This window comes from Pleurodeles waltl, chromosome 4_1, assembly GCF_031143425.1.
Source record: "Pleurodeles waltl isolate 20211129_DDA chromosome 4_1, aPleWal1.hap1.20221129, whole genome shotgun sequence".
In the NCBI taxonomy this organism is placed as follows: Eukaryota; Metazoa; Chordata; class Amphibia; order Caudata; family Salamandridae; genus Pleurodeles; species Pleurodeles waltl.
Window position 1 is genome coordinate 541,592,708 of NC_090442.1, and position 23,664 is coordinate 541,616,371.

Below are 23,664 nucleotides of genomic sequence, written 5' to 3' on the forward strand. Positions count from 1 at the left end.
CACGCCGCGGCGGATTCGGTGGAGGGGGCAGATGGTCATCCCATCTCCCACTGCTGTCCTTGCCACCTGCCCAGTCTGCTGTGGTGCTCAGCTAGTAAGTATTGTCTCTCCCTCTGGCAGTGCAGTACGGTGAGCACCACCCCTGGTACAGCACTGCACTACAGTGTGGCGCCACGTGGCCCACCGCCTCACTGTCCTGTACATGTGCTGCGCACCTCCGGTGCCTTTAGGGCAAGAGGGGGAATTGGCTGATGCCGATCCAGCGGAGTTAGCACTCAGTAACCATCACTCCATCTCCGTCAGCGCGGCTCCGGAAGGCTCTGGGCAGCGTCGCTACGTCACAGCGTGAAACTGAGAGGAAGAGATCCCAGGAGCTCACAAGAGTAGTGGACAGCTTGAGCCTCACTCAGCTCGGACCCGCTAAAGCATGGGTACTCGCAAACGTGCCCGGGGGCCAAAACATTCTGCCTGTAGTGTGCCCGAGGGACATATTGATGACAAGAGGGTGACGGTCAGGGCATGGGAGGTGTAACGTGGATGTAGGGGAAGTGACGCATGTGCATCTAGTGATTGAATTGCACCTGGGATCAAGCCCGGCTTCCCCACTTGAACACAGTGTGATTGTAGGCAACTGATTTATTTCATTTTGCCTACTAACTTTGGCGTCATGGTGGGGGGAGGCATGAATGTTTCTAAATTCATGTTTGAAAACTGTCACTTAAGCCAATTCGCAATGCACTTTTATAATCCGATGTACAAAGGTGAAACACTTCTGCATGTTTATGAAATAAACTCCCTTCAAAATTCAAAAAAGTGTATCATATTTTTACATGCTTATAAGATGTCTAAAAATGAAGGTGTTCTTAAAGTTAAGTGGTGATGGACAGCTTCTGTGCATCTTTTGTTTACTTCAGTTTGACTGTAAATAAATGATTGCTGTTTATTTAATATATTTATGAGTTTTAGTGCTTTTGTGAAGTAAACAGCAGCCTGGTGCTGCTGTTCAACCAGGGGCCGCATATGTAAAGGTCAGCAGGTCCGCATGCAGCCCTCCGGCCGTACTTTACAGTATGACTTCGCTAAAGTTATGTTTATGTCAGAAATTACTGCAGTAGTTCAAAAGTCCACCTGGCTGAAAGCAGTCCAAACCTCCAACAGTATTAGAAACTCCTCCAGAAAGGGTTATGCCTGGTACACAGTATTAAGAAACAACTGATTTAGACAAAATAAATGACAAATGCAGCCTTCAGTGTTTAAAAACTCTGTCCTTAAAGGTAGGGCTGGTAAAAGATTACCTGTATTGTCTCAGCACATTAATGTGATGATTACAATGAACTTTATTGGCAGTCATCATTTCAGTAGACCCACAAGAGATTGCAGCATTGAAAAAAAGAATGTTTCCCTCTTCCATGTCCAAAGCATCCCAAACAAGCTGCACTTAATTACTTCCACGAGCTGCACTTATGCATGACTTCCTACTTGTCAAAGTGGTGTCACTTATTCAGACCCATTTATTTGATGAAAAGCCCAGAGAAATATAAGGCATATCAAAATCAGGAGAAAAGATTTATCGAGGGTCATTAAAATGCAATGGGTAAAGGCTACCAGTTTCTTCGCAGTAGTGTTACAACAAGTAAACTAAAACCTTTTGTGCGGATAAATTAGCTTGTTTGTAAGGTGGTGCATTCTCCCTAAACAAAAGAAAGACACTTTGGACAAAATATCTCAAGTACTCCCTGGAACATGGCTTAGCCCATTCTTGTTTATAGGGCCAGGATGACACCCGACGATGAAGCATGAAACCAATAGGGAGTGTGAATGACTGTTAAAAAAAAAAAAAAGAAAAAAAAAAAAGAAAAGAAATCTGGGTCTCCTCTTTGAGGTCTGAGTTCACCCAGGCAGTGATCTGGCATTTACGGTCAAAGAAAACATACTGAATGATGTAATGACGTACTAATTAGGGAGATAATGTCAAATATACCCCCAAAAATCTCCCTTCCCACTCCAAAGCAAAAGAGGAAATCTCTGGGACACCAGTAAATGACTGGAGTACACTAGTGCTACCATATTACACTCCCCCTACACACACACTCAGCCTTTAGAGGCCAGGTTTAGTGTGCCCACAACTTTTGCCATCTTGTAAATGCCCAAAGAGGGTAGGGTTAGCCTCTGGAATCTTTTCCCCACTGGTTAGAGCCTCCTCAGGGGTCATTCCCATCCACTAGCTTGTGCCAGGCATAAATGCAGAATCACTAGACATCCACTTCAGAATACTCCTGGACCTAAGGAAGATCAGAAGAGAACTGAACCTACTGTCTTATACCTAAAAAGAGCATACATGACTGGACCTGCTCTCTTTCTTGTACCAAGGACAAATAAGTGGTCTCCAGGGGTCATAAGGATGACTTCCTGTTCAAGCTACAGAGATACAAAAGAGGCCATTCTTGCACCTGCCCAGTGGATCAGTGACAGTTGGGCCTGGACTGTACTCTGCCTGACACCCTGTGAGCCTCCCAGTGCCTCCCCTGAGGTCCTCAAGAGTTTTAAAAGTGTATTTCTAAATAGATTGGGACTTAAGGAACTAAAGTCAGAAAGCAAAATGTTTGACTAGGACGAACCTGTCGGTGTATCCGACCTGTGCGCCATCGTGGTCAGCATAGGGTTTTGTTCTACCACAACCATTGACTATTATTAGCACTTTGCGCTCCTTGGAACAATTACTACTTTAAAAATTCATATCTCTAGTTTTCCTTATTCGATTTTTGTCATTTTGGTGTCATCTTGCTTATTAAATTTTACCCTATTTTTCCAATTCAGTTTGGGACTTTTGTTGGTTTGCATTTCAACTTTATTACTGTTTAGATACTGCATACATACTTGACACATTGCCTCCAACTGAAGCCTGTCTGAACTGTACCACATTTATCAGGGGGCTGTGCTCAGGTTTAATAAATGGACATATGAAAATATTGTGTTCATTTATGATCATAGTCATTAAAACATTAGTATGATTAAGAAATGACAAGGGGCTGGAATGATTACTTGAGCTGAGTACTGACCTCCCTTAACTAATTACCCATTGGAGAAAGCAGTGAGATTCTTAGCCCAAACCACCTCCCCTGAGTAAGCCTGGACTGCTCTGCTTCACAGCTATGAGAGAGTCAAGTGCTACAATGGGGTAACAGGTTCCCCGTAATAAGACAATTGTGACCCTTTTACTTAGGAAGGACTTACACCTTTCCATACTAATAACCAAAATGCTTACAATAAAGTGTTACTAAAGCCAATGGCAGGCATTCATTTTACAATTCAATGGAAAAGAGCAGATGTGGTACCTATATTTTCCAAAATCTTACGTGATTCTTGAAACTGCTATCCATCAATTACATCATCAAATATCTTACTCCAAGGAAATATAATGAAAATTAAATGTTATCCTCTAGAAAGGGGAACATATTAAATAGAAATGATCACCAGCTTGTGAAAAATAAGTGGTATCCACTTAATTTGAATTTCTGTTTTGAATGGAGTACAGATATGCTGGTCCATGAGCAAAGTAGAGTGTTTACTGCTGTGCTGCATGGCATGCTTACACGCGAAGTGTGAAACCTTTACCTATTTTTGAATTTTGAGTTGTGGATCAAGAATATACTAAAGGCCTGGCAGAGGAGTATTGGGGGCACGTGGCAGCTGCAGACTAGGGGATTAAGGTCAGGATGGGAAACGTCTCTATTTAGCATATTTATGAATATCAACAGACTGTAATTTGTAGATGTGATGTAAAATCCAATGAAAGTCTGAACTAAGCAGTAAATACCACAGCTGAATGTGGACTTCGAATGCACTTTAGATAGACTGGGAAGCTCGGCTGATGTAAATGTAATGAGATTTAAGTCAGGCAAGTGCCACGTCATGAGCCCAAGACTAAATGGCTAATACAAAATGGCTAGTAGAAGCCCGGATTGTAATAATGCAAGCACCTTGAGGGCAAAAGTTCTAATGCTTGTAAAGGAGTTAACTGTCACAGCAGGAATAATGCCTAAGAAGGAATGTTGGTGCTGAGATGGAGATAATGAGGCGGGTGGAGGCTGGCGAGTGAGTGCTGCAAGAGGGCAGAGGCCAGGAGCCACGGATATTTACAGGTGCCCCTGATAAAAGACTTTGCACCAATAGTTTCCTGGAGTAACATATGTTAAGAGTTGCCCGAGGCCTCTTCAGGTTATCCACGAGTGAGCTTTCAGGTTCCTGAACCTGCAGGTTTGTGTCGGACTCACTTACCCTGATGTTGGGGATGGATGATGAATTAGTCTGTGACACTTCCATAGGTTGTTGCATAAGAGAAGAACACGTAGAATGTAAATGGTGTTTTTGCCCAGCAAAGTCTGTAGACAGTACAGTTCAAATGCCTGGTTCAAGTGTACAGTAAACAAAAGGATGCTTTACACCAAAGGAAATGGTGCGGACAACTATTGCTGCAGGACTGCGTTTCTTATGTGCGTCCGAGATGTCTTTCTACCCAAGGCAAATATTAACTGTATAGTTTAGTGCAAAAAGAATTTTAAGATTAGGCGGAATGGATATGCTACGTTCTAAAACGCAAGGTTTGAACATTGTCACTGGCAGTGTTGTACACTTAGGTCACTGAGGAGTTTCCAGAGTTTAGGGCAACGTATCCGGAGTGTGAGATCCTCTCTTAGGTGTACAGTGACAATGGGAGTGCACAGGTCGCACTTGCACTCCTATCTGGAGCACTGGCGTAGTGCCTAGACAGTAGAGAACCAGATGAGGATCTCTGAAGGCAAGGCACGCCCCGCAACACCTCTGAGAAGGGTCATGAGATGACGGGAGCAAACTGGGTAGGAGCTCTCAATGTGATTTCAGAATCCAAAAATGAATGAGCAACAATAGACATTACTGAAAGAGGTGTGAGGGGAGATACAGAAGCGTTCATTGAATTTTATGGTTTATGTTAAGAATATTTAAAATATTGTGTTCATTTATGATCATAGTCATTAAAAACATTAGTATGATTAAGAAATGAGAGACAAGTGCAACAAAACCAACAAAAAACCTAAAGGATTAAACATGTGAAGAAAGACTGAAGAACTGAATATACACAAAATTAAAGTGGGAACAAGCATATGTAGTAAGCAAGGTAATACAAAGAAACTCATATTACAGATCAGAAAAACAAACTGCAAGCCACGGATACTTAGCGCAATGGGCGTTTGGAGGTCAGCACGGCAGCACGTGCACCTTCCATACCGTAGTGCGCGCACTGGCACAGGGGCAGTTAGTGAAGGGCACAAGGTCGGACACTCCTCATACCCATACCACCCCAATAGCGTGGTCTAATTTTGAGCCAATTAACAGAGTAGTACATATCCGGAACAATCTCATTAAGAGGGGAACCTCATGGCGTGGGTTGTAAAATAACGTGAAAGAAAATAAGAATGCTTTTGTGTTTTTAGAAACCGTGGTAAGCTTTATTTAAACACTGTCAGGTACACAACCAGACGCCAGTACTCTTCATTTAGATCTCGGCTGCTCCAGAAAAAGCAGACAAACAAGCTCAGCAACTATATTTCTTTCACATTTTGTCTGGAAGCAGTTGTTCGGACACCCAGCCCACTGCCCGCCTTCCCAAGGAGTGTTCCCACTGAGCAGCCCGAACAATACAATACAAAACAAAATTTAAAAGAACACACGTGGGTGCAAACAAGGTTTAAAAACACTTTCAACTCTCTTCCTCAGACTCAATGATCCGTGACTGCACTCCAGTTTAACGGTATGGTACTTTAAGAGCCCACACGCACGCACGCACGCACGCACACACACTTACTTTTGGCACGTGTGGGTTAAACTCTACTGCTCTGTGAATGGCCTCCACGGCATTCATCTCCGCTGTACTCAGCCCTCGCCGAGACGCTGCCTCTGGGGAGAATCTGGAAAAGCAGAGACAGAAAAGAATCACTTCAGAATAGTTTCAATCCAAAAAGAAACCAAATTAAAACCTAGCACCTTACCGCTAGCTAGTAAATGTCCCTTTGCGCTTCACTTTCCCTTTGCAGTAATGACAAACAGTGGGTGACCCCGCTGGGTCAAGTCCTTCAGCAGGGAGGGAGAGGCACAGAGGCAGACTAAAATGTCAAAAAGCTCTCTATTCTGCCAATATATATTCTCCACAATAGCCATGCCTTGCATACAGGCTCCGTGTAGCTACTGATGGAGACCATGACTGTTATCACTAGTTTCACTAAATAAATATTCCGGAAATCAGAGTGCCTTCAGCAGGGTTAGGAGTCAACCCTGACACAGCAAAAGCAGTTGCCTCAGTCAACCAACGGGACAAACAGACTTCTCGACCAGGGTCACTGGAATTATGTGGCAGAGGAAGATCACATTATGAGTCAAGAAAAGGCAACTTAGGTCGAATACTGCGGCACATGTTATGATAATATTACTTCTTTTTTTGCCCATTTAAACATGTTATCACTTTCTGGGAAGTACCAGTTTAACACCCAATTACAGTAAAACACCCAAATGCATAAGCAGAAGACGGGGCACCCAGTCAACCTTTGCAAAGGGCCTTCCACTGCATGGCAACATGTCAGTGTTTTGAGTAACTTTTAATCAGTTTCAGCTAGAAACCATTTTGCTGTTGTATAAACAGATTATACTGCAGATGATGGATTTGTGACATATCCATAATTATGCAGACAATGCCCAGGCCAAAAAAAATCACGTAATTCCCGAGGCCCTGATCTCAATGGAAGAACAAATGCACAGTGCACTCAGCGTGTCTCTGGTCTCACACCACCCAGTTATGGCTGCGTAAGACAAGCAAAATAATTCACATGAAAACAACTTTGACAACCACAGTTACAAGCAAAATTCAATATGTAGAGAGGAGATAAGTAAAAGCAAGCATAGGTGATCTAAGAGGCATAATATAATAATTGCATTCTCTCGAGCTTTGAACACAAACTGTCTCACTGCAGACACATTCCAGGCTTTTATTTCTTAAAGGCTAAATATGTCCATATTAGGTAAGTAATACTATAAATGCATTTATTTATAAATCCAAGTATGGGATTTGATGACTCAAGGTCACTGTACAATCAAATTACAAATAAACAGTAGATTAATTTAGTATTTTGTTAGGTGTTGTCTAGATAGTGCATGCTCTGTCCCTGTGAAACATGTTGTTTACATACAGAGGACTGTTAGCTTCAGCATTGCTCTCATTTGCTTTGCGCCGACTTGTCATTGTATGCATGTCCAGTTCTTCTGTTTGGCCCTCCGGTGGAGCATGGATCAAGGACTTGTTTCCTTCCACTGCCCCCGTTTTCTGAGTTAATTTTTTTCTGGGTCCAAGCACTCCATATGCGTGTTTGTGTTTGCAGTCCTGCTCCCATATCAACATTTAAGTTGCTTCTTTTCCCTCCCACAATGTAAGCAAATAAGCTCATCTATGATAGCGAACAGGTCTGTCGTCGTGGCACAGAATACGCATATCCTGGTACTGTAAAGTGTGCATGTGATTCTGCATGCCTCACAAATAAAGAAATCTTCAACTATATTTCGTATCCCCCAAATATCATTTACCCAGTAAAACATTGTTTCTGCTTTCTTCTACTTTTTCCGAAATACAGTGCTCAACAGTGCAGTCTCTCTTTGAAAAAAAGAAAAAATCCATGAGTGGCTTCTCTTCAGAGATTAACAAACGCTGTAGAACTTGAACCGAGGCTCTGGTGTAAGCTTTTGACTGCATTCGTCCACTTCACTCCATGCCACTCGTCTACGCTATGCCCCTCCACCACACAGTACAACATGGCTAAAAGACATTGGCAAAGCCGATGACTCTTGCACAGGTGAAACTTATTGGCTTTGCTAAGACTTATTTTTAGTTTGACGTGAACTGCAGCTAGCACCATTCATGGCAAACGTACTGGGGCCTGTTCACAAGCTGCACTACATAGTACATTTAGTAGTACCACAATAGCACTTCTCACGTACTGCAAACTGCTATCACAAACCTATGTGAAGTCCTCTGCCTCCTCTATCTTGCCTAGCAGAGACCTCTACCCAAGTTGCAGAGGTTTCATATCAGTTCCTGAGGTCTCTGCACACATAGGTATAAGTTGTATCAGTAAGTGTGGGAGGAACCTTGGGAATGTGGATTATTTACTTCTAAACGGGATGGGATTAGGAAGGGTTAAAGAGGGCATTAGGTAGGGGTAAGGAGAGGTTTAAAGAGGGAGATGCAAATACAAACACCAACAAGAGCATGTCCCATGTTTTTCACAATTTTCACTTTTCAATTTACTATAGCTAAAAAATACACATTCATAAATGTACTCCACCCCAGTCTTGCCATTGGCTGGAGTTTGGGCCTTAAGGGTAGATTCGAGAGTTGCTTCTGAAACTATTTAGCTCCAATCAGAGGTGAGATCTAAATCTGCATTGGGCTTATTTAGCTATTTGGCCCATGGGTTGGTGGGGCCATCCTTGGCTTTGAGCATTGCTTGTAAGTAGTACTTCAGGGTGTTGGCTTTAGCTTTGAAAATACTACAGCCAAGCCTGATAAATGCAGTGTTGTGTGCAGGTTCCTGATTTATTAAACCAAATTCCAGAAGGATCTCTGATTTTTTAGAGTAATTTTGAAGTGAAACGACTTTCCTGTTGTGTGTGTATTGTAACAAGCCAAGAGTAGGGGGATTCTTGATGGGTTAACATTTTGGGCGTATGAGAGTGACGTTAGAAATGTAACTCTCATTACTTTTAGAATGGCCTTTGCCAATGGGTTTAGGGTTGTTCTGCAGATGGCGAATGTTAAAGCAGATGCTTTCCTAATGTTTGATAATCAATGTTGTTTGGCGCCATTGTTTGAAAGCCAAACGATGAAATACTTGTATGATAAACGTATAGAAAATTGCTGCTGCCTCAAGTCTATCACTGTTTAACTTTATTTTTGCTTTCCCAAAAAATAATTATTCCTGTTTGGGCTTCATTAACTATAAGCTTGTTTTTTTTTTTATTTGAAGGTGTTGAGCTCATTCAATGCTCTGACCCACCTTTGATCAAATGTTACCAAGTTGTATGCGCATTGGAGTGGCTGGCTCTTTTGTGGTCCGATCTGGAATGGGGGGGGAGAAGTGTTGCTTGACCCAAAATTGATGCTAAATCCGCAGGATTAGAATTAAAAGCCATGCAATTTAGTGCTAGGATATTTTCCATTGTGCTGCAGTTAGACATGAATCCAGTTTAAAAAAATGGGATGATATGTTTGTTGCTAGCCCCTCGTTCTAGTTACTCCAATAGGATTTTGGCATAGGCTTTAGATTCTACATCCAAAAGTGCAATAAGGCACCCGTTGGCTGGATTTTGTCTATTCCCTTTCTTGAATATGGATTGTAGAATACAACATTTCCATGAATCAGGAACAAGTCTGAGTTCAAATGATGTGGAAAATAAGGGGACTAGCCTTTCAGTCCAGCTGTCTTTATTGGAGTTTTATATCAAGGCCGGATCCCACTGGGTCCAGGAAGCCCATTAGGTCTACAGATATTGAAGGACTTACACACTTTTAAAGGTGCTTACATTTGCTTGCTGTAAACATGTATGGGGTTCAAACAATGAAACTAACTGTTGGGTTAACGTTTTCTGTTGAAACTGGAGAGGCTTGTTCAGAACAGTAAAGATTTATAATATTTTTAGTCCATGCTAGTTAATTTACTACATTCTCCAATATGTCACGTGTAGAGGTATCGAAGTTGTTTACAAACTGCCAAAATTTGGCTTGGTCTTTTTTCCCTTACATGTTTGTATAGAAGGAGCCACTGTTCATCGTTATGTTTTCTTTTTCCCCTCCCACAACTGTTTGTGACACAAGTTTTTTAGATTAGTTAGAAAAGCAATATTATTAGGTGTACATCAAATTTCCTTGTTTTTTTCTGATTAGTATGGGAATCCCACCTTTTATTGCTTTTGGCCAGGGCGTAAACCAGGAGTTGTGGTTCTAAGTTTGAAAAAATAGTCTGTAAAATTAACTTGCTGCTGATAATCATGTAGAGATTTAATTACTTTGATGTCTATCGCTAACGTAGTCTCCACAAGTAAGTGTAGCAACGCATTAGAGGTGCCTATTTGCTCTCAGGCATTAGCTTTGCCCTGGTAAATGCTGTTCTAGCAGGTTCCATCCCGTATTTTCAGTTAATGGGGACATGTAATTCTGCACCTACTCGAAATTTAAACTCAAAACCAACGAATAGCAAAAACGTATAAAGTTACTACCAGGAGTATCAGTAGGTTTACACATGAGTAAACCTACACATGTACATTTAACTTTGTGCATGGACTCCACTGTATTCTGTACACAGGAGTTTTTCAGACTCACTTTCCTTCTCTTGTTTGGTGATATCCTTCTGCTTTCGTTGGACTGCATGAGGGGCCATTTTACATCAGATCAGAAAAATTACACTCTGTCATCAGACATTTAGGGGGTTATTCCAACTTTGGAGGAAGTGGTAATCCGTCCCAAAAGTGACAGTAAAGTGACGGATATACCACCAGCCGTATTACGAGTCCATTATATCCCATGGAACTCGTAATACGGCTGGTGGTAAATCCGTCACAATTGGGACGGATTACCACCTCCTCCAAAGTTGGAATAACCCCCTTAATTCTTTAACTCATCCATGCACTGTATTATAAAAGAAAGCCTTTTTAGGTCCGGTTTGACAATGTAGCTGTTTAAGTGGGCCTATTGTTTTCATCGCTCGTGGAAGCATTCTAACCCATCGTATTTCACCCACTGGGCAACTCTAGACAAAGGCCCCTGCTCGTCATGGGAACAGTACACCCCCAGGACCTTGCCAGGAAGTGACTACAAACATTCTCAAACCGATTTCAGTCTTCTGAGGCCTTGTTATTAAGGTATAAGGTGATCTTAAAGATTCACACCAGCAGTCAATTTCTCAACACCTGACACAGCTACACTGGCTGCCAATTCAAACAAGCACTGGCAAAGCCAACAGGTTTTGCCTATGTGAGATCTATTGGCTTTGTCTGCTTGCATTACTGTCGTTTTGCGGTATTCAGTAGAGCAGAGCATTGAACTAACAGTGCATTTTGAGACTTTGATGTCTTTTTCTAGTACAGGGGGTGGGTAAATCAAGAGAAAGTGGGAGGAGGAGGAGGTGGTAGTTTAAAAATGGGGGTGGGGTTGTTAAAAACAATGATGGCATGCGGGGTTGTAGGTTAACATAACTAATGCATGTCTAAGGCAGAGCTGCCAACCTTGAAACTGGCGAATCAGGTACGAGTCTTGGCATCGCCTCAACATCCTGTGATCCTGGGCTAATCACTTAACCCCCCCTGTGTGTGTAAAAGGAATAAAAAACAAAATGAAAGTGTCTGTGTAATGTAAATGGTGTTCATCTAAAGCACTCCAATCCCTCCAAGGACACATGTGAAGGTGCAGGAGGTGGCTGAAGCTTTTCTAAGAGCTGTAAAGAACACATACCACTGTTACCCAATCTATGCCAGTCAGTTTACCGATCTACAGAGGATAGAAGGCTTAGCATGCCTTGCTAGGAATAGGACTTGTGACCTTAACATAACCCTGTTAGTCATCAGGGAAGTACAGCTCACTTAGTCACCCAACAAGCTTTGAAAGTGAGATGCCCTCCATCCAGGAGTCACCCAGAGATAGTACCAGGCTAACAGGTGTCTACCTCACCCCAAAGGCCATCACCGTGCAGAAAAACTGCACACAAAAGTGGTCCCAGGCCTCAGTAATTACTGGAGCAGAAGCATTGCTTCTGCACCGCCACGTAATGTATAGGAACATTCACACGCATTGATCAGACCAAAACAGAGAGCTGACAGCACCTAGCCAAGGAAATTCACTTACATGAGACTTCTTCCCCCTTCAATTAAGTGTTGACAATAAACACCTAAAGAAGGCAGCTCCTCAGTGTGTCCAGACAGAGCCAGGAAGCCTTAAACAGACCCTGAGCACAAGATCTCTTTCAAAGACCTCTCCCTGTGCCGCCACATTATAAAACAAAAATCAGAAACAAAACAAAAAAAACATTTTCTTGTTTTTCTAAAACATGCACACGCTCAGCTCTAGCACCAGCGCCCAGGTCTCTCCAGTCAGCACTGGAAGCCTCCCCATCTGTGATCACCGGTGCTTAAGAAAATGTTAAATACAGTTAATGGCTTGGCTAAGACACAACCCCAGCACAAATAGTGATTTATGGGAACCCCTGCTCGCCCTGCAGGAGGCACGCTGGCAAAGATGGCAGACACTGGACAGGAGGTGGGGGAAGGATCCGGCTTTAGAAAAGGAAATGAATGAAAATTATTCAACAGCAATTGTGGGAGACTGGGTGCTTGCAAGGACCCTTTGTGTCTCAGGAAGGGGGACTGAGAGGGTGCTATTAACAATGTGAGAAGAGCACCAAGAAGGAGAGGAGACGGCCTGCAGATGCACTAATGTGTGCTAGATTACAATTTTTTTTTTTTTTTTTTTTTTTTTTTACAAAAGAAAGTGCATTTCCAAAGTGCGTAGCCGTTGGAAACATTGGCCACTGGCCAGTGACCTGAAGCTGTACTTGGGCCAAGCTCCACAGCATGGTCTGGGCAAGCAAATTAGCTACAAGTAGAATTTCAAAGTGAAAGCAGATGACAATCTGACCAATAAGAAGAATGGACATTAGAGCAGCATTGAATCCAACGAATGGTAAGTACAGGTAAGTAATGGTTGGGTTCTAAGCCCCTTTTTTTTTTTTTTAAGAGAAAAGATTTCCGAAGCACAGCACAAGCTATGTCAGACGAAACTGAAAAGATGTTTAAAGCACTAGCACTGACCCATTGAGCATTTTATAGGACCGGTCCTAGACATCTTTATGATAAGATGATGCTCAATCATCCCTCCAAAGAATTTAAGTCTCCTGATGCATGTTTCCTGAAGACTTCCAGGAGCAGACTCACTAAAAAGGGGGCAGGCATTCCTTCTCTTATCTAGTAGTTAAGGCATGTAATAATATTTTCTCTGCCCTACACCACACTGCAAGTGAAACTCTTGTCAGGAAGCAGTTGAAAACTTGTTTTTTCAGCTTGCCCTAGGCTGATGCTGGCTGCTACACTCACTACTTTCATTTCAGTGCTAGGACACCCCTTGGGGCAGTTGACGTATTTTACAAGTTATATCATTCATTGTTTGGATTCTGAGGCACAGTGAGCAAGGGACATAAGCCTGAGCACCCCAAGACTTTGATCCCTTGCACACTGGAACCAAGTTGCACTTCACTTAAGAGGATCAATGAGGCTGGAACTGGTCTTGGATTGCTTGTATTTCACCTCAGAGAGGACTGGATTGCCAGTTTGTGCTGGACTGTGCCTTCTGTAACAGGAACAAGGCAGATTTACAAATCATTGGGTCTAATCTGAGGTGGCATGGAAGGCAAAAGAACAATGAATTGCATTGCTACCCTGGGTGATTGCCAGTGGTTAGGCAAATTGCAAGCATTCCTCCCATCACCTTTTGTGTTTATGATCTATTGCTTCCAATATATCCACAGTTGGCTTTGGATCCCCCTTTCAATTATTAGCTTTTTTAACCAGCCTCCTTCAGCCACTGGCTTGAGACTTTGTCAATCACATCTTGGTTCAGCACTGGTGGCTTATTCTCTCTCACCTAATGCTACTGGCTGCTTGGGTGTATGCTTCCACGTCTAATGGGGATCATGCACAACAGGGTTTATCTGCCATCTCCCTGACTCTCCCAGCTCCCCCTTGCTAACCAATGAACATTCATGCTTGACTGTCTTTACATGTCTTAATACATTAAATCCAGACTGACTGTCCTTGCTTCTTAGTTTTGAACTGCAGCAGGTGTTTTTGGCGTCTTTATCAAAGGGAACTGCAAACCTACTGGCTGCGCCAATGTTTGAGAAATGCAGAGGCTGAGGGCCTACTTTGTGCGGAGCTAGAGTAAGGGGTACCCCAACAGAGATTAATATTCTAAAGGACTGAGTGTATTGTAGTACAACTAAACATGATCTTTAAACCTATGTATAGACATTGAACAGTAAAGAACACGTAGGGTCAACTAAAATGTTAAAAATAGGTAAGGTCTGCTAGCAGGACTCACTGTAGCTACAGATCCTGGGTCATAAAAGAAATTACCTGTCAGCGAGTTGTAAAACATATATCCATAATACATGGCAGGTAATGCTCCCCGAGCATTAGTTAGTCCTGGGAAGCGTTAGTATTCTCCCATTAAACGCATTCCATTAGTGCCTCGATGTTCCAGTATCCTCCTTTTCAAATTAAAAAATTGACGTCAGGGGGCATGCCAGGACCTAACCATTTAAAGCAAAAAAGTAATGAAGCCCAAAAATGAGGAGCGTGAGAAGGGGAGGGGGTGTTACAAGGCAGTTCTTTGTAACATAAAACATTTTAAAATGTTTACTTTGACTTTCATAAAAAACTCCGCTCTCCAAACAGAATCTCATAAATATGCCTGAAAGAGGATATTATGACTGAGCTGTGAGGTGGGACAACGAATAAAACAAGAGAAGACTAAAGGAAGGGAGAAAGAAATGGAGGGATGGATAGAGATAAAGCAGGGTGGGTGAAAGGGTTGTAGGAATGAAGTATGGTTGGAAAGAGGGATAGATAATAGATGGGTGGACAAAAGGAAGTATGGAAAATGGGTGGATTGAAGGAAGGGTGATAAAGAAAAGGAAATAAAAGGCTGAATGACTGGGAGATGGATGAATAGGAAAAGGACAGTAGGATATTCAGAAGGATGAAAAGAAGAAAGATGGCTCAAAAGACTGAAAGAAGGTGGAGAGGAGGTGGTAAGGATGCACAGGTGAATAGGAAAGGGTGGAGAGAAGGACAAATAGATGGTCCAAGACAGAAAGAAGTATGGAGAGAGAAAGGGAAAGGTAGAAATAGGACTGAAAGATGGGCAAAAAAGGAAGGAATGAAAGTTGGAAAAAGGATGAGAGAAAAAGATTAAAAGAAAAAAAACAGGAATAGAAAGATTGAAAAAGGCACGAAAAGGAAGAAGGGGCAGAATTAAAGAAGGAATACGTTTAAAAAAGGGAGATACGAAAGGAGAGAAACATGGAAAGAAGAAAATATGGAAAGAAAAGAAAAAGAAAGATGGACTGAGTGTAAGGAGTAAGGAAGAAAAAGATGGATAGAAGACAGAAAACATTTAAAGAAAGAAACAAGAATACAATGTGGAACGAAACAAAGAAAGAACGATGCAAAGATGAAAATAAAAAATGAAAGATGGAAGACATTATAAAATGAAGGCAAGCAAACGGGAACAGAAGAGAAAGGAGGAAAAAACTTGCGGTACTCCCACCCCCAATCTATCTGGGAGTTTTGTCTTGTGCATAAGTGACCCTTCACAACTCCCTAGGATATCAGGTTTTTGTCTATTTCTTTGAAAATTGTTCTGTCCCATTTTTAGGTCTCGCCTACTAGCCACCTCATGCACCGTCCGTTGCAAGATGTATTGCTAGCTTACAGTGGCTCTGGTCACCTTCTGCTTACCTCTGACTCGTTAGCTGAATAGGCTCTTTTTCCTGCTTGTGTTCGTCCCTGCTCTGGAACATCGACATAAGCATGGACTTCTCCCCCAAGCACGCTACTTCCCTGCCCACTCCCATTGTTATCAATTGTTTCCTTTTAGTCCATGTTGCTCTCTCCTCTTTATTTTGATTCCTTCCCTGCATCCTCTGTGTTGCTGCTACCCACCACCCACACCCCGTGTTAATTCTACCCTGCCCTCTCTCTGTGTTGCATCTTCTGCCATCCTGTTGTTACCGTCCATCTCCGTCTTCTGTAATAACTTCCCTTCCTTGACATTGCTTCTGTTGCCATTTCTTTTGCGCTCCAAATTGCTGTCTCTTGCCTGTATTTCTTACTTTGTGCTAGACTCCCAGAGCACCTCAGGTTAGTTAGATCTCCTTTGCCAAGGTGAACATGATCTGCATAACTTTCAAATAACTTTGTTGGGAAAAAAATACTGCAGCTCCACTTCTAAAGGGGTTCAGTTGCACCAAGAGCTCCAAGACCTAAAATGACGACCTGGGGTGTCACAAAAGAGGCGGATTAGGCCCTTGGCTTTCTTTCACTGAAGTGCACGACTGCTCCTCCCTCCTGTCCCTCCCTCCTGTCCCCCCCTCCCCGATGCATAGACCCAGATATGCTTCTAACCTCTCAGGCACACTGCAGAGTGACTCTCAGAGGAGCAAATCGGCTGTTCTTTCTGTCTGCTCCACAAGTTTTACATTTGACTCCAAGGACTCCACAGTTTACAACATAAGGGTTAGGTTTCACCTACGAGACAGTTGTTAGGAAAAAGCCAATTGTGACCAGAGTGCTTTAAGTGAGATGAAAAGGGTTGGGTGCTGGGGATTGCTAAAAGGGGCCTGTGCAAAGTAATTAAGGGTGTGGCTTAAAACATGTCAACCTCAATCCTGTGCTTCACATGGCATGCTGCCTGACCAGCATTTATGTGACCCCTCGAGGGTTTTCTGCTATTATATCGATACATCACACAAAACAAACTGGATTTGTGAATGCTTGTTAGCAGTTTGATAAAAGTGAGTAACAATGATTTTGTTGTAAATAATTTGAATTGGTAGTTACAAATGGTACATATGTGACCATCACTATGTGTGCACTAGAAGGAGGCCAAGTACTGGATAAGCATGCATTCTGAACACTGTTCGACACACTGATTCTCATTACCTTCAACCTCAGCTCCAGAGCTCTCAATCGTGCACCATTATGAACAACCCTCCTACAACCATAACACACTGGACTCCTAAAGGCAACTCAGCTAATGTACTGTATATGCACTGGGAAATCAAATAGATCAGACTTTTGAAGCTGAGACCACTTGGCTTTGGCAACACTTAGCAAAGAGAATTACAATACCAATTGTCAGTAACCATAAGAGTTTAAAAATGTTAAGCTCAAAGTCTTCATTTACATAAAACGCATACAAATTATATACAGTACATATTGCTAAAAGCATTGGCAAAGCCAATAGATCCCAAAGGTGACATCCACTGGCTTTGCCAATGTTTGGTTTTGGAAGGAACTAACCTTTCAACATTGCAGAAGAAAGTCCGTCACAGTCTCCAATGGACTTATGAGTGCCCATAAAGGAATATCTAGAAAACCTCCTACTTTGTGGGCTTGCTCTTTCAGAATTTGTGTGAAATGCAAAATGAGGGGGCTGTTTTTAGAAGTTCTTGGGTTGCGGGGATGAGAGGCGAGGGGTTACCCATTGCACCCTCCTCGCTCCCCCACCCAAACAAGTGCCAGGCTCGCTCACTTCACTCATTCAATCACTGCTATATGGTTTAAAGTGGTGGCTATTTCATTTTTCTGGTCACCTTGGGATTTAAATAATTGGTGCCAGTATTAGTCATCTTTACAGATGCTGGAATTATTGTATCCTGTTATAAAAAAAAAAAAATCAAAAGAAATGTGAATGCACACCACCTAAACCAAAGGTAAGGCAGAATGTTCTGTAATCTTGAAAATGTAATTGGCAATGATCTGTATTCTGTATTTTGGTGTTCTTCCGCACAGGAGTGCTTAAAATAATGTTAGAATAATCTTACAAAACTGTGAACAAAGGCAGAGTAAGGACTCGAGCTTTAAAACAAACATGCTGATTTTACAGATACCAGCGCTTAGCTTAAATGTTTCTTTCTTCTTTGCCAAGGTACAATATTTGGATAGTAAATACGTATTTGCCTAGACACAATTAATATAAGCCACAAAACCAAAACTCTCCTGCTAATTTGCAAAAGAAAAAATAACACTGGCCCGCCCTGCAGATGTGGTGAACTCACATTTACCCAAATTGATGACATTACTACCGGGTACAGGGCGAACAGACGAACAACCGCCATCAAGTTACTGAACACTTACTTGTCTGAGACAGCTCTGGCTTTGAGCAGTGCAGCTGTGTAGCATATTGTTGCTGATTTCGGTAAGCTTATGTCTGCAGAGAAAGAAAGCAGGAAACCATGGGAACCTCTGGAAGTTTGCACAAAACAAAAGCGCTTCATAATTAATCATTCGTATATACGGTTTAATATCTGAGTTTACAACCATTGAGTGAGAAACTATTTGCGACGCTCACCCATATTTTATTAAAGTCAACTATTTATCACCACGGTGTCTTAGTTTCACTTGCATTTAACTATGCTTTTATGCTAGGGTTACTTATTCATCCTAAGTTACAGTAATGCAGTCCTAACTGGTGGCTACAAAGCATGAGCACTACCTTACTGTGGAGTGTAAGTATGAGGCGCTGTGTTGCTGCTGTGCTCCACTGAGCAGTAGCTTGCACATATTTCAAGGTAATCGCCCGCCCTTCAATGCCGGGCTGCACAGAATGCACAGCATGAGCCACAGTTCCAGGCCGCAGTGTGCTCAGAGCCGAACCCACCTGAAAAGATTGTACACAAGGCAGCAGGCTGGGCTTCTAGGTGCTACACGTCGAGGTACTGCTCAACCGTGTCCTCTACAGTGGACAGTCGGCAGACAATGTTATCCAGAAAAGGCTTTCTAAATGGACGGGTTGTCCCCCATAAATTGTTTATTGTCAATGTACTTCAAGAGTCTCAACCTTGTACCAACGTCACAGGGCATAGCAGCAGCATATGGGATTTATGATGGACTTTTCTTGTTCTTTACCAAGGACTGATCTACAGGCTAGCGATGGGTTAATGATATGTATTTTGTCAGTCTGCACAGGTGGGCAAGAAGAGAAGAGATGAGATCTAGATTGTCTGCTAATACAACAAGTGAACAAGCCCTGACCTAACCACAGGTGCTTAATTCTGGACTTCAATGAGTGAACCAAAAGCAGCCCTGACAAAAAGATAAACCAAACCTTCTCCCTTCCTTACATCTGCACATCTCACTCTTATCCCACCCATCCATCCATTTTGTCTCAGTTCCCTTTGATCTCTCTGGTCTTTAGTGGCTCCAACCCACCTTTCCGTCCCCGATGGAAATATACAATGGACTAAATGGCTAGTCTGGCCTGGACTTCAACATAACGCTGGCCTTGTGTAATAAAATGCTTATCCAAGCGTCGAGCTGGAAAAGCAATTCCAAGACTGCCCTTCCATTTTTGTATTGTGCATCTATACATTCAAATATAATTTATCAAAGGAAGAAAATATAATTTGTCAAAGGAAGCGTTCTGAGCGAGTAAATGACTATTTACCATAAATCCCACTGATAAAGACAGCTGTTGTTATCTTTCATACCATGGATTGCAAAAGAAGAGCATCACGACAAAACTAGTGACTAGATTAGACTACCTAATAGGTACTAAACTCAGACTAGATCTGTCAACAACAGCTTAGTTACCTCAGTAATTCTGATGCCATGACTCCTGTGTTCTGCAGGATACGGAAAATATACAACAACCTACACATCTCCACCATAAGACCAATAGTAGATGGAAAGTTAACTTACTTATGGAACATCTATCCAAGTATGTGGATCACTTTGTGAGACCAATGGTTCAAACTACATAGGTAGATAGAGGGCCTCAAATTTAGAGAAGATAGGTAGTACCTGGTAACCCTGGACATCTAGGCCCTCTATGTGAATATCCCAAAAACAGCGGCTATTCAAGAAGTGAGAACATTTCTCACCAGGATGAGGTCTCCTGGAACGGGTTTTCCTGGAGTGTACATACTCAGATGCTTGTAGATAGTAGTGTTTGAAAATCATTGCTACATACAGAAGAAAGGACCTAGTATGGGAGCCACTTTTTGCACCCTGAATAAAGAAAATATATACTCAGCAGACTGAACAGGCGCAGATACTTTATTTCAATATCATTTTTATTTGGAACAGACTAAGATAACCACTGGATGATTTTTTGGTATGGCTGAACTTAAGAGATTTCCTTCTCATATCACCGAGAAAGGGGCCAGCTTCTTCGATCTAAAGATTATTGCATATTCAGGTAATTCAGAAATAGAGTTGTTCCCCAAACCGCAGACCTTAAAACACTCTACATTTTGAATATTGTCACGTAGAAGCCAAATCTATTCAGTCAGTTTCTTCTCCCTAGATATAATTGTAGCAATGAATATTTGAAACATGCAGAAATATTACGTAAATTGGAGGCCCAATGCTATTCAAAATAATTAAGAAACCACTCCCTTGAAAGAGCCCAATAATACACCTGGGAGGCTTTGTGTGAAGGCAAAAGATACTGGGAGAAAAATAAGATACTGGGGGTGTTAAAATATTCATGTTGGAAAAATGCATTTAAAATGTGATTAATAGAAAGTGGCATATCTTGAATACAAAGACTGAGATTCTTAAAGAGATCTCTTTTCCCTCTGAAAAAAAATAAGAATGAAAAAGATCAAGTGGTCCAGGCATAACATAAATATGACCCAATAGACACACAACATAGAATGGATAGATTACCCCCGGTAGTAGGATATATCCCATGTGAGAATTGTCAGGCATGCAAGACAACTTTGAAAACAGGAACAATGGACTAAGGGATGTGGCCTTAAAGCTGAAAGAAATGACCAACTGTAGGATATAGCATGTGATATATCCGATATCATGTCCCTGAGTACAGGGAAATGAAGGTGAAGCAGGAACGGAGTTAAGGTTACAAATCTGTGAGCACAGATCTGTAATAAAGACAGCCCTTTCGGTAAAACATTTTTATAAATATGGGACACAGAGAAATACCTTAATTAGACCATCTTGAAGAAAATCAGAGAGTCTAGGAGAAAAGGATATGTAACAAGAATGGGGAACACGTTGAAACAAAAAGTGGATCTTTAAATGACAGTCCTGTGAAAATGGTTTGAAAGACGATATCATGGGAAGGTGTGATACACTTTTAGGAACAGATACAAACACTATCCTGCTCCAATGCTAGGCCTCAATTGAGTTCATTAAAAGAAAACAAATGTAAGAAAGGCAATAATTACCCCAACTACTATCTGAAAATAACTTTACCGGAACCTCAGCTAATGGTCTATAAATGGAATCTTAGGTCTAAAGAAATAGATGAAGTGGTAACAGATGCTACCCAAGTGACATACAAATCCAGGGATCATTAGGATAAAATCACTGAAAAGAAAAAAGAAAAAAATGGATTAATTTATAGAACTGAGTTGGAAGATAGGCCTGCCTGTTATAAGAGAAGTTGTAGTACATTCAGAATCTATACTTGTAAGGTACATTAACTTGCTAAATATAAGTTGTCGTTAAAAAAAGGTGAGCATGTTGTTGCTGTGTATTATACAACTTTGATAGAAGACTTATGTGAAAGGGACAGAATTTGTGAATAATACATGCCGGGAAGTTACAAAGTCAATACATTTAGGCTGATTTTCTGTTCAGGTGGTACACTGGGAATTCACTTTGTGGTCTAGTCTGATATGCACCGTTGTCTTCAGGGGATGATGAGTTTTTACCATTTCAGGGAGTGAGTTTTATTATAAGCAGATTAACGTGTGGAACAAGCCAAGCAGACTGTCTCAACTCAATATTTGAAAGGTACTGAAAAAAATACAACAGGCTGGGCAATCTAAGATGGCGCTCAGAGCACTCCCACTTTCATCTTTTGTAAGCAAGACTATTATGAATTTTCAGCCCACATCAACTTGTGTTTGCGTTCATCTACTTTACCTATAAAAGAACAGACCATGTAGGTACGGACCCCTTGTCAGTTTCGAAACAGATGAGAGGCTGTTTTCTGCAGATAAACAGGTCGCAACACAGAGGTAAACTGGGGACGGTAAATTATGAAGGAAAAAGACATGACCTGGTCGAAGTAAAGCTCAATTAAACATGATGATTTCTAGTAAATTTAATAGGTCCGAACCATTTGTGTGACTTTCTCATCGTTGCACCCAATTTTTAGGCGGTATAGGCTTCTGGTCTGGGGCTCGGCAATGTCCTTTATTGTGACACATTCGTCAAAAGGTCCATCGCTCCACAAAACCTACTGAGACCCGCTCCCAACTGCTTGTACAAAAATAGAATGCATAGATGATTATTCTACACTCAGGTAGGCCTTGAGTGTGTTTATGTCCACTAAGTAGGAAAGGTGTTAGTACACCTTTGGTGATAGGGATTCTAGCTCTGAAGAATGCCCCAGACCTGAACAGGCTCTTAGTGAAGGCAGAAACATGCCAGGTGTCTGATGACGGGTCGAGCCCTTCCACTCATATTCACGTTGTTACGTTTTTGACCATACCCATGGACGCCACTATTAAAGATTTTTTTTTAAACGGTAGTCCGGTAGGTATTTTTAGCTGATCTAGATACCAGTATTATCCAGTAGTTCTTATCTAAAAACTCCCTGTAGTGTAGGCCTACTGTGAGGTGTGAGATGCCCTACCAGAATGGGGAGAGGTGGTCGATGATGAGGCATGGTCTATGATGAAGCATTAGATGTTGCAGTGTGTGAGACCACCTCTTCCTTAAATGGGGAACCCCCAGCCGATCACACTAACACAACGCTCCTGTATTTGTCGCTAGGATACCTTCAAGTTGTGAAGGCTCACTTGTCAGTTATCCTTTCTCTCTCCCCCACACACCTTGTGTGTTCTAGATTCATGAATATCCTACCTTTGCCCGACTGACTTCTAATAGGAAGGGATGTTTCTTCATAACTAAAAGTCAGTCCAAAGAATGAAATTATGAAATAATGTTGATGATTAAACTTGAAAGGGGCAAACATTAGAATGAGTTTCAAAGTAATGTGTTATTTACTGATAGTTCCCAAAGGGGTGGAAAGGATATGCCAAACAAGAGTGTATATTTAAGAGAACTATGCAGTACTGAGAAAAGAGACATAGAATCTGACTGCTTTTTTGGGCGAGTTATACTGAGCAAACAACAGACTGTTGGTAGGCACCTATGCATAAGCCTAACACAGGAGGGGGATAAGAGATACTGGTTTGGTGAAGGTGTACCACAAAACTACCTCATCAGACACTACTATATATTTGTCTGGGACAATAACACCTAACAACTTATATATTATATTCTGTCTTTATTGTATTACGGGAAAGATGCAAATTGGAATTTGATGTTGACTAGGCTTCGACCGTAAGGTAGAACATAATTGATATAAATAGCATTCCATTCTATTGAAAATGAACATAATGAAAAATATGTTTAAATTTACCTATTAAAAATGTAGTTTTATTGTATATCCACCATTTATTAACAATTAAGTTGTATTGAGAGACGACTGGAAAATGTGGTTTGTCCTGAGGAACATGGAAGAAAATAACTGACATCCGCCAAAATGCTGCATTGTATGCATTATTTTATAATTGTCCCACCAGTCCACTGGCATCATAGAAAAAAGTGAGTTCTAGAACAGTTGGTGTTGTATATCTGGGAGTCAAGTGGTATGAATGGAGAATGTAAGGAGTGAAAGGAAAGTCTGACAAAGAGTGAGAGAAAAATGCTTTTAACAGATCATGTAAAAGATACGTATCTGTGGAACGGTTTTATATGGTAACATACACAAGGCTACATTTTTTGCACATTACATGACTGGTGCAACGTTCTTCCACAAAATGTTGAATGCAT

General features: G+C 41.6%; 1 protein-coding gene across 10 annotated transcripts in view; it reads right to left on the reverse strand.

Annotated features, from left to right (window-relative positions):
* Positions 1–23,664, reverse strand: part of ST7 (suppression of tumorigenicity 7) — a 557,088-nt gene that overhangs the window by 68,881 nt on the left and 464,543 nt on the right. For all 10 annotated transcript variants that reach the window (XM_069228913.1, XM_069228910.1, XM_069228912.1 and 7 more), the window contains exons 10-11: positions 17,986–18,058; positions 5,843–5,945 (exon numbers count right to left, since the gene is read on the reverse strand). In XM_069228913.1, coding sequence (XP_069085014.1) covers positions 5,843–5,945; positions 17,986–18,058 — 176 coding nt within the window. The remainder of the gene's footprint in view (positions 1–5,842; positions 5,946–17,985; positions 18,059–23,664) is intronic.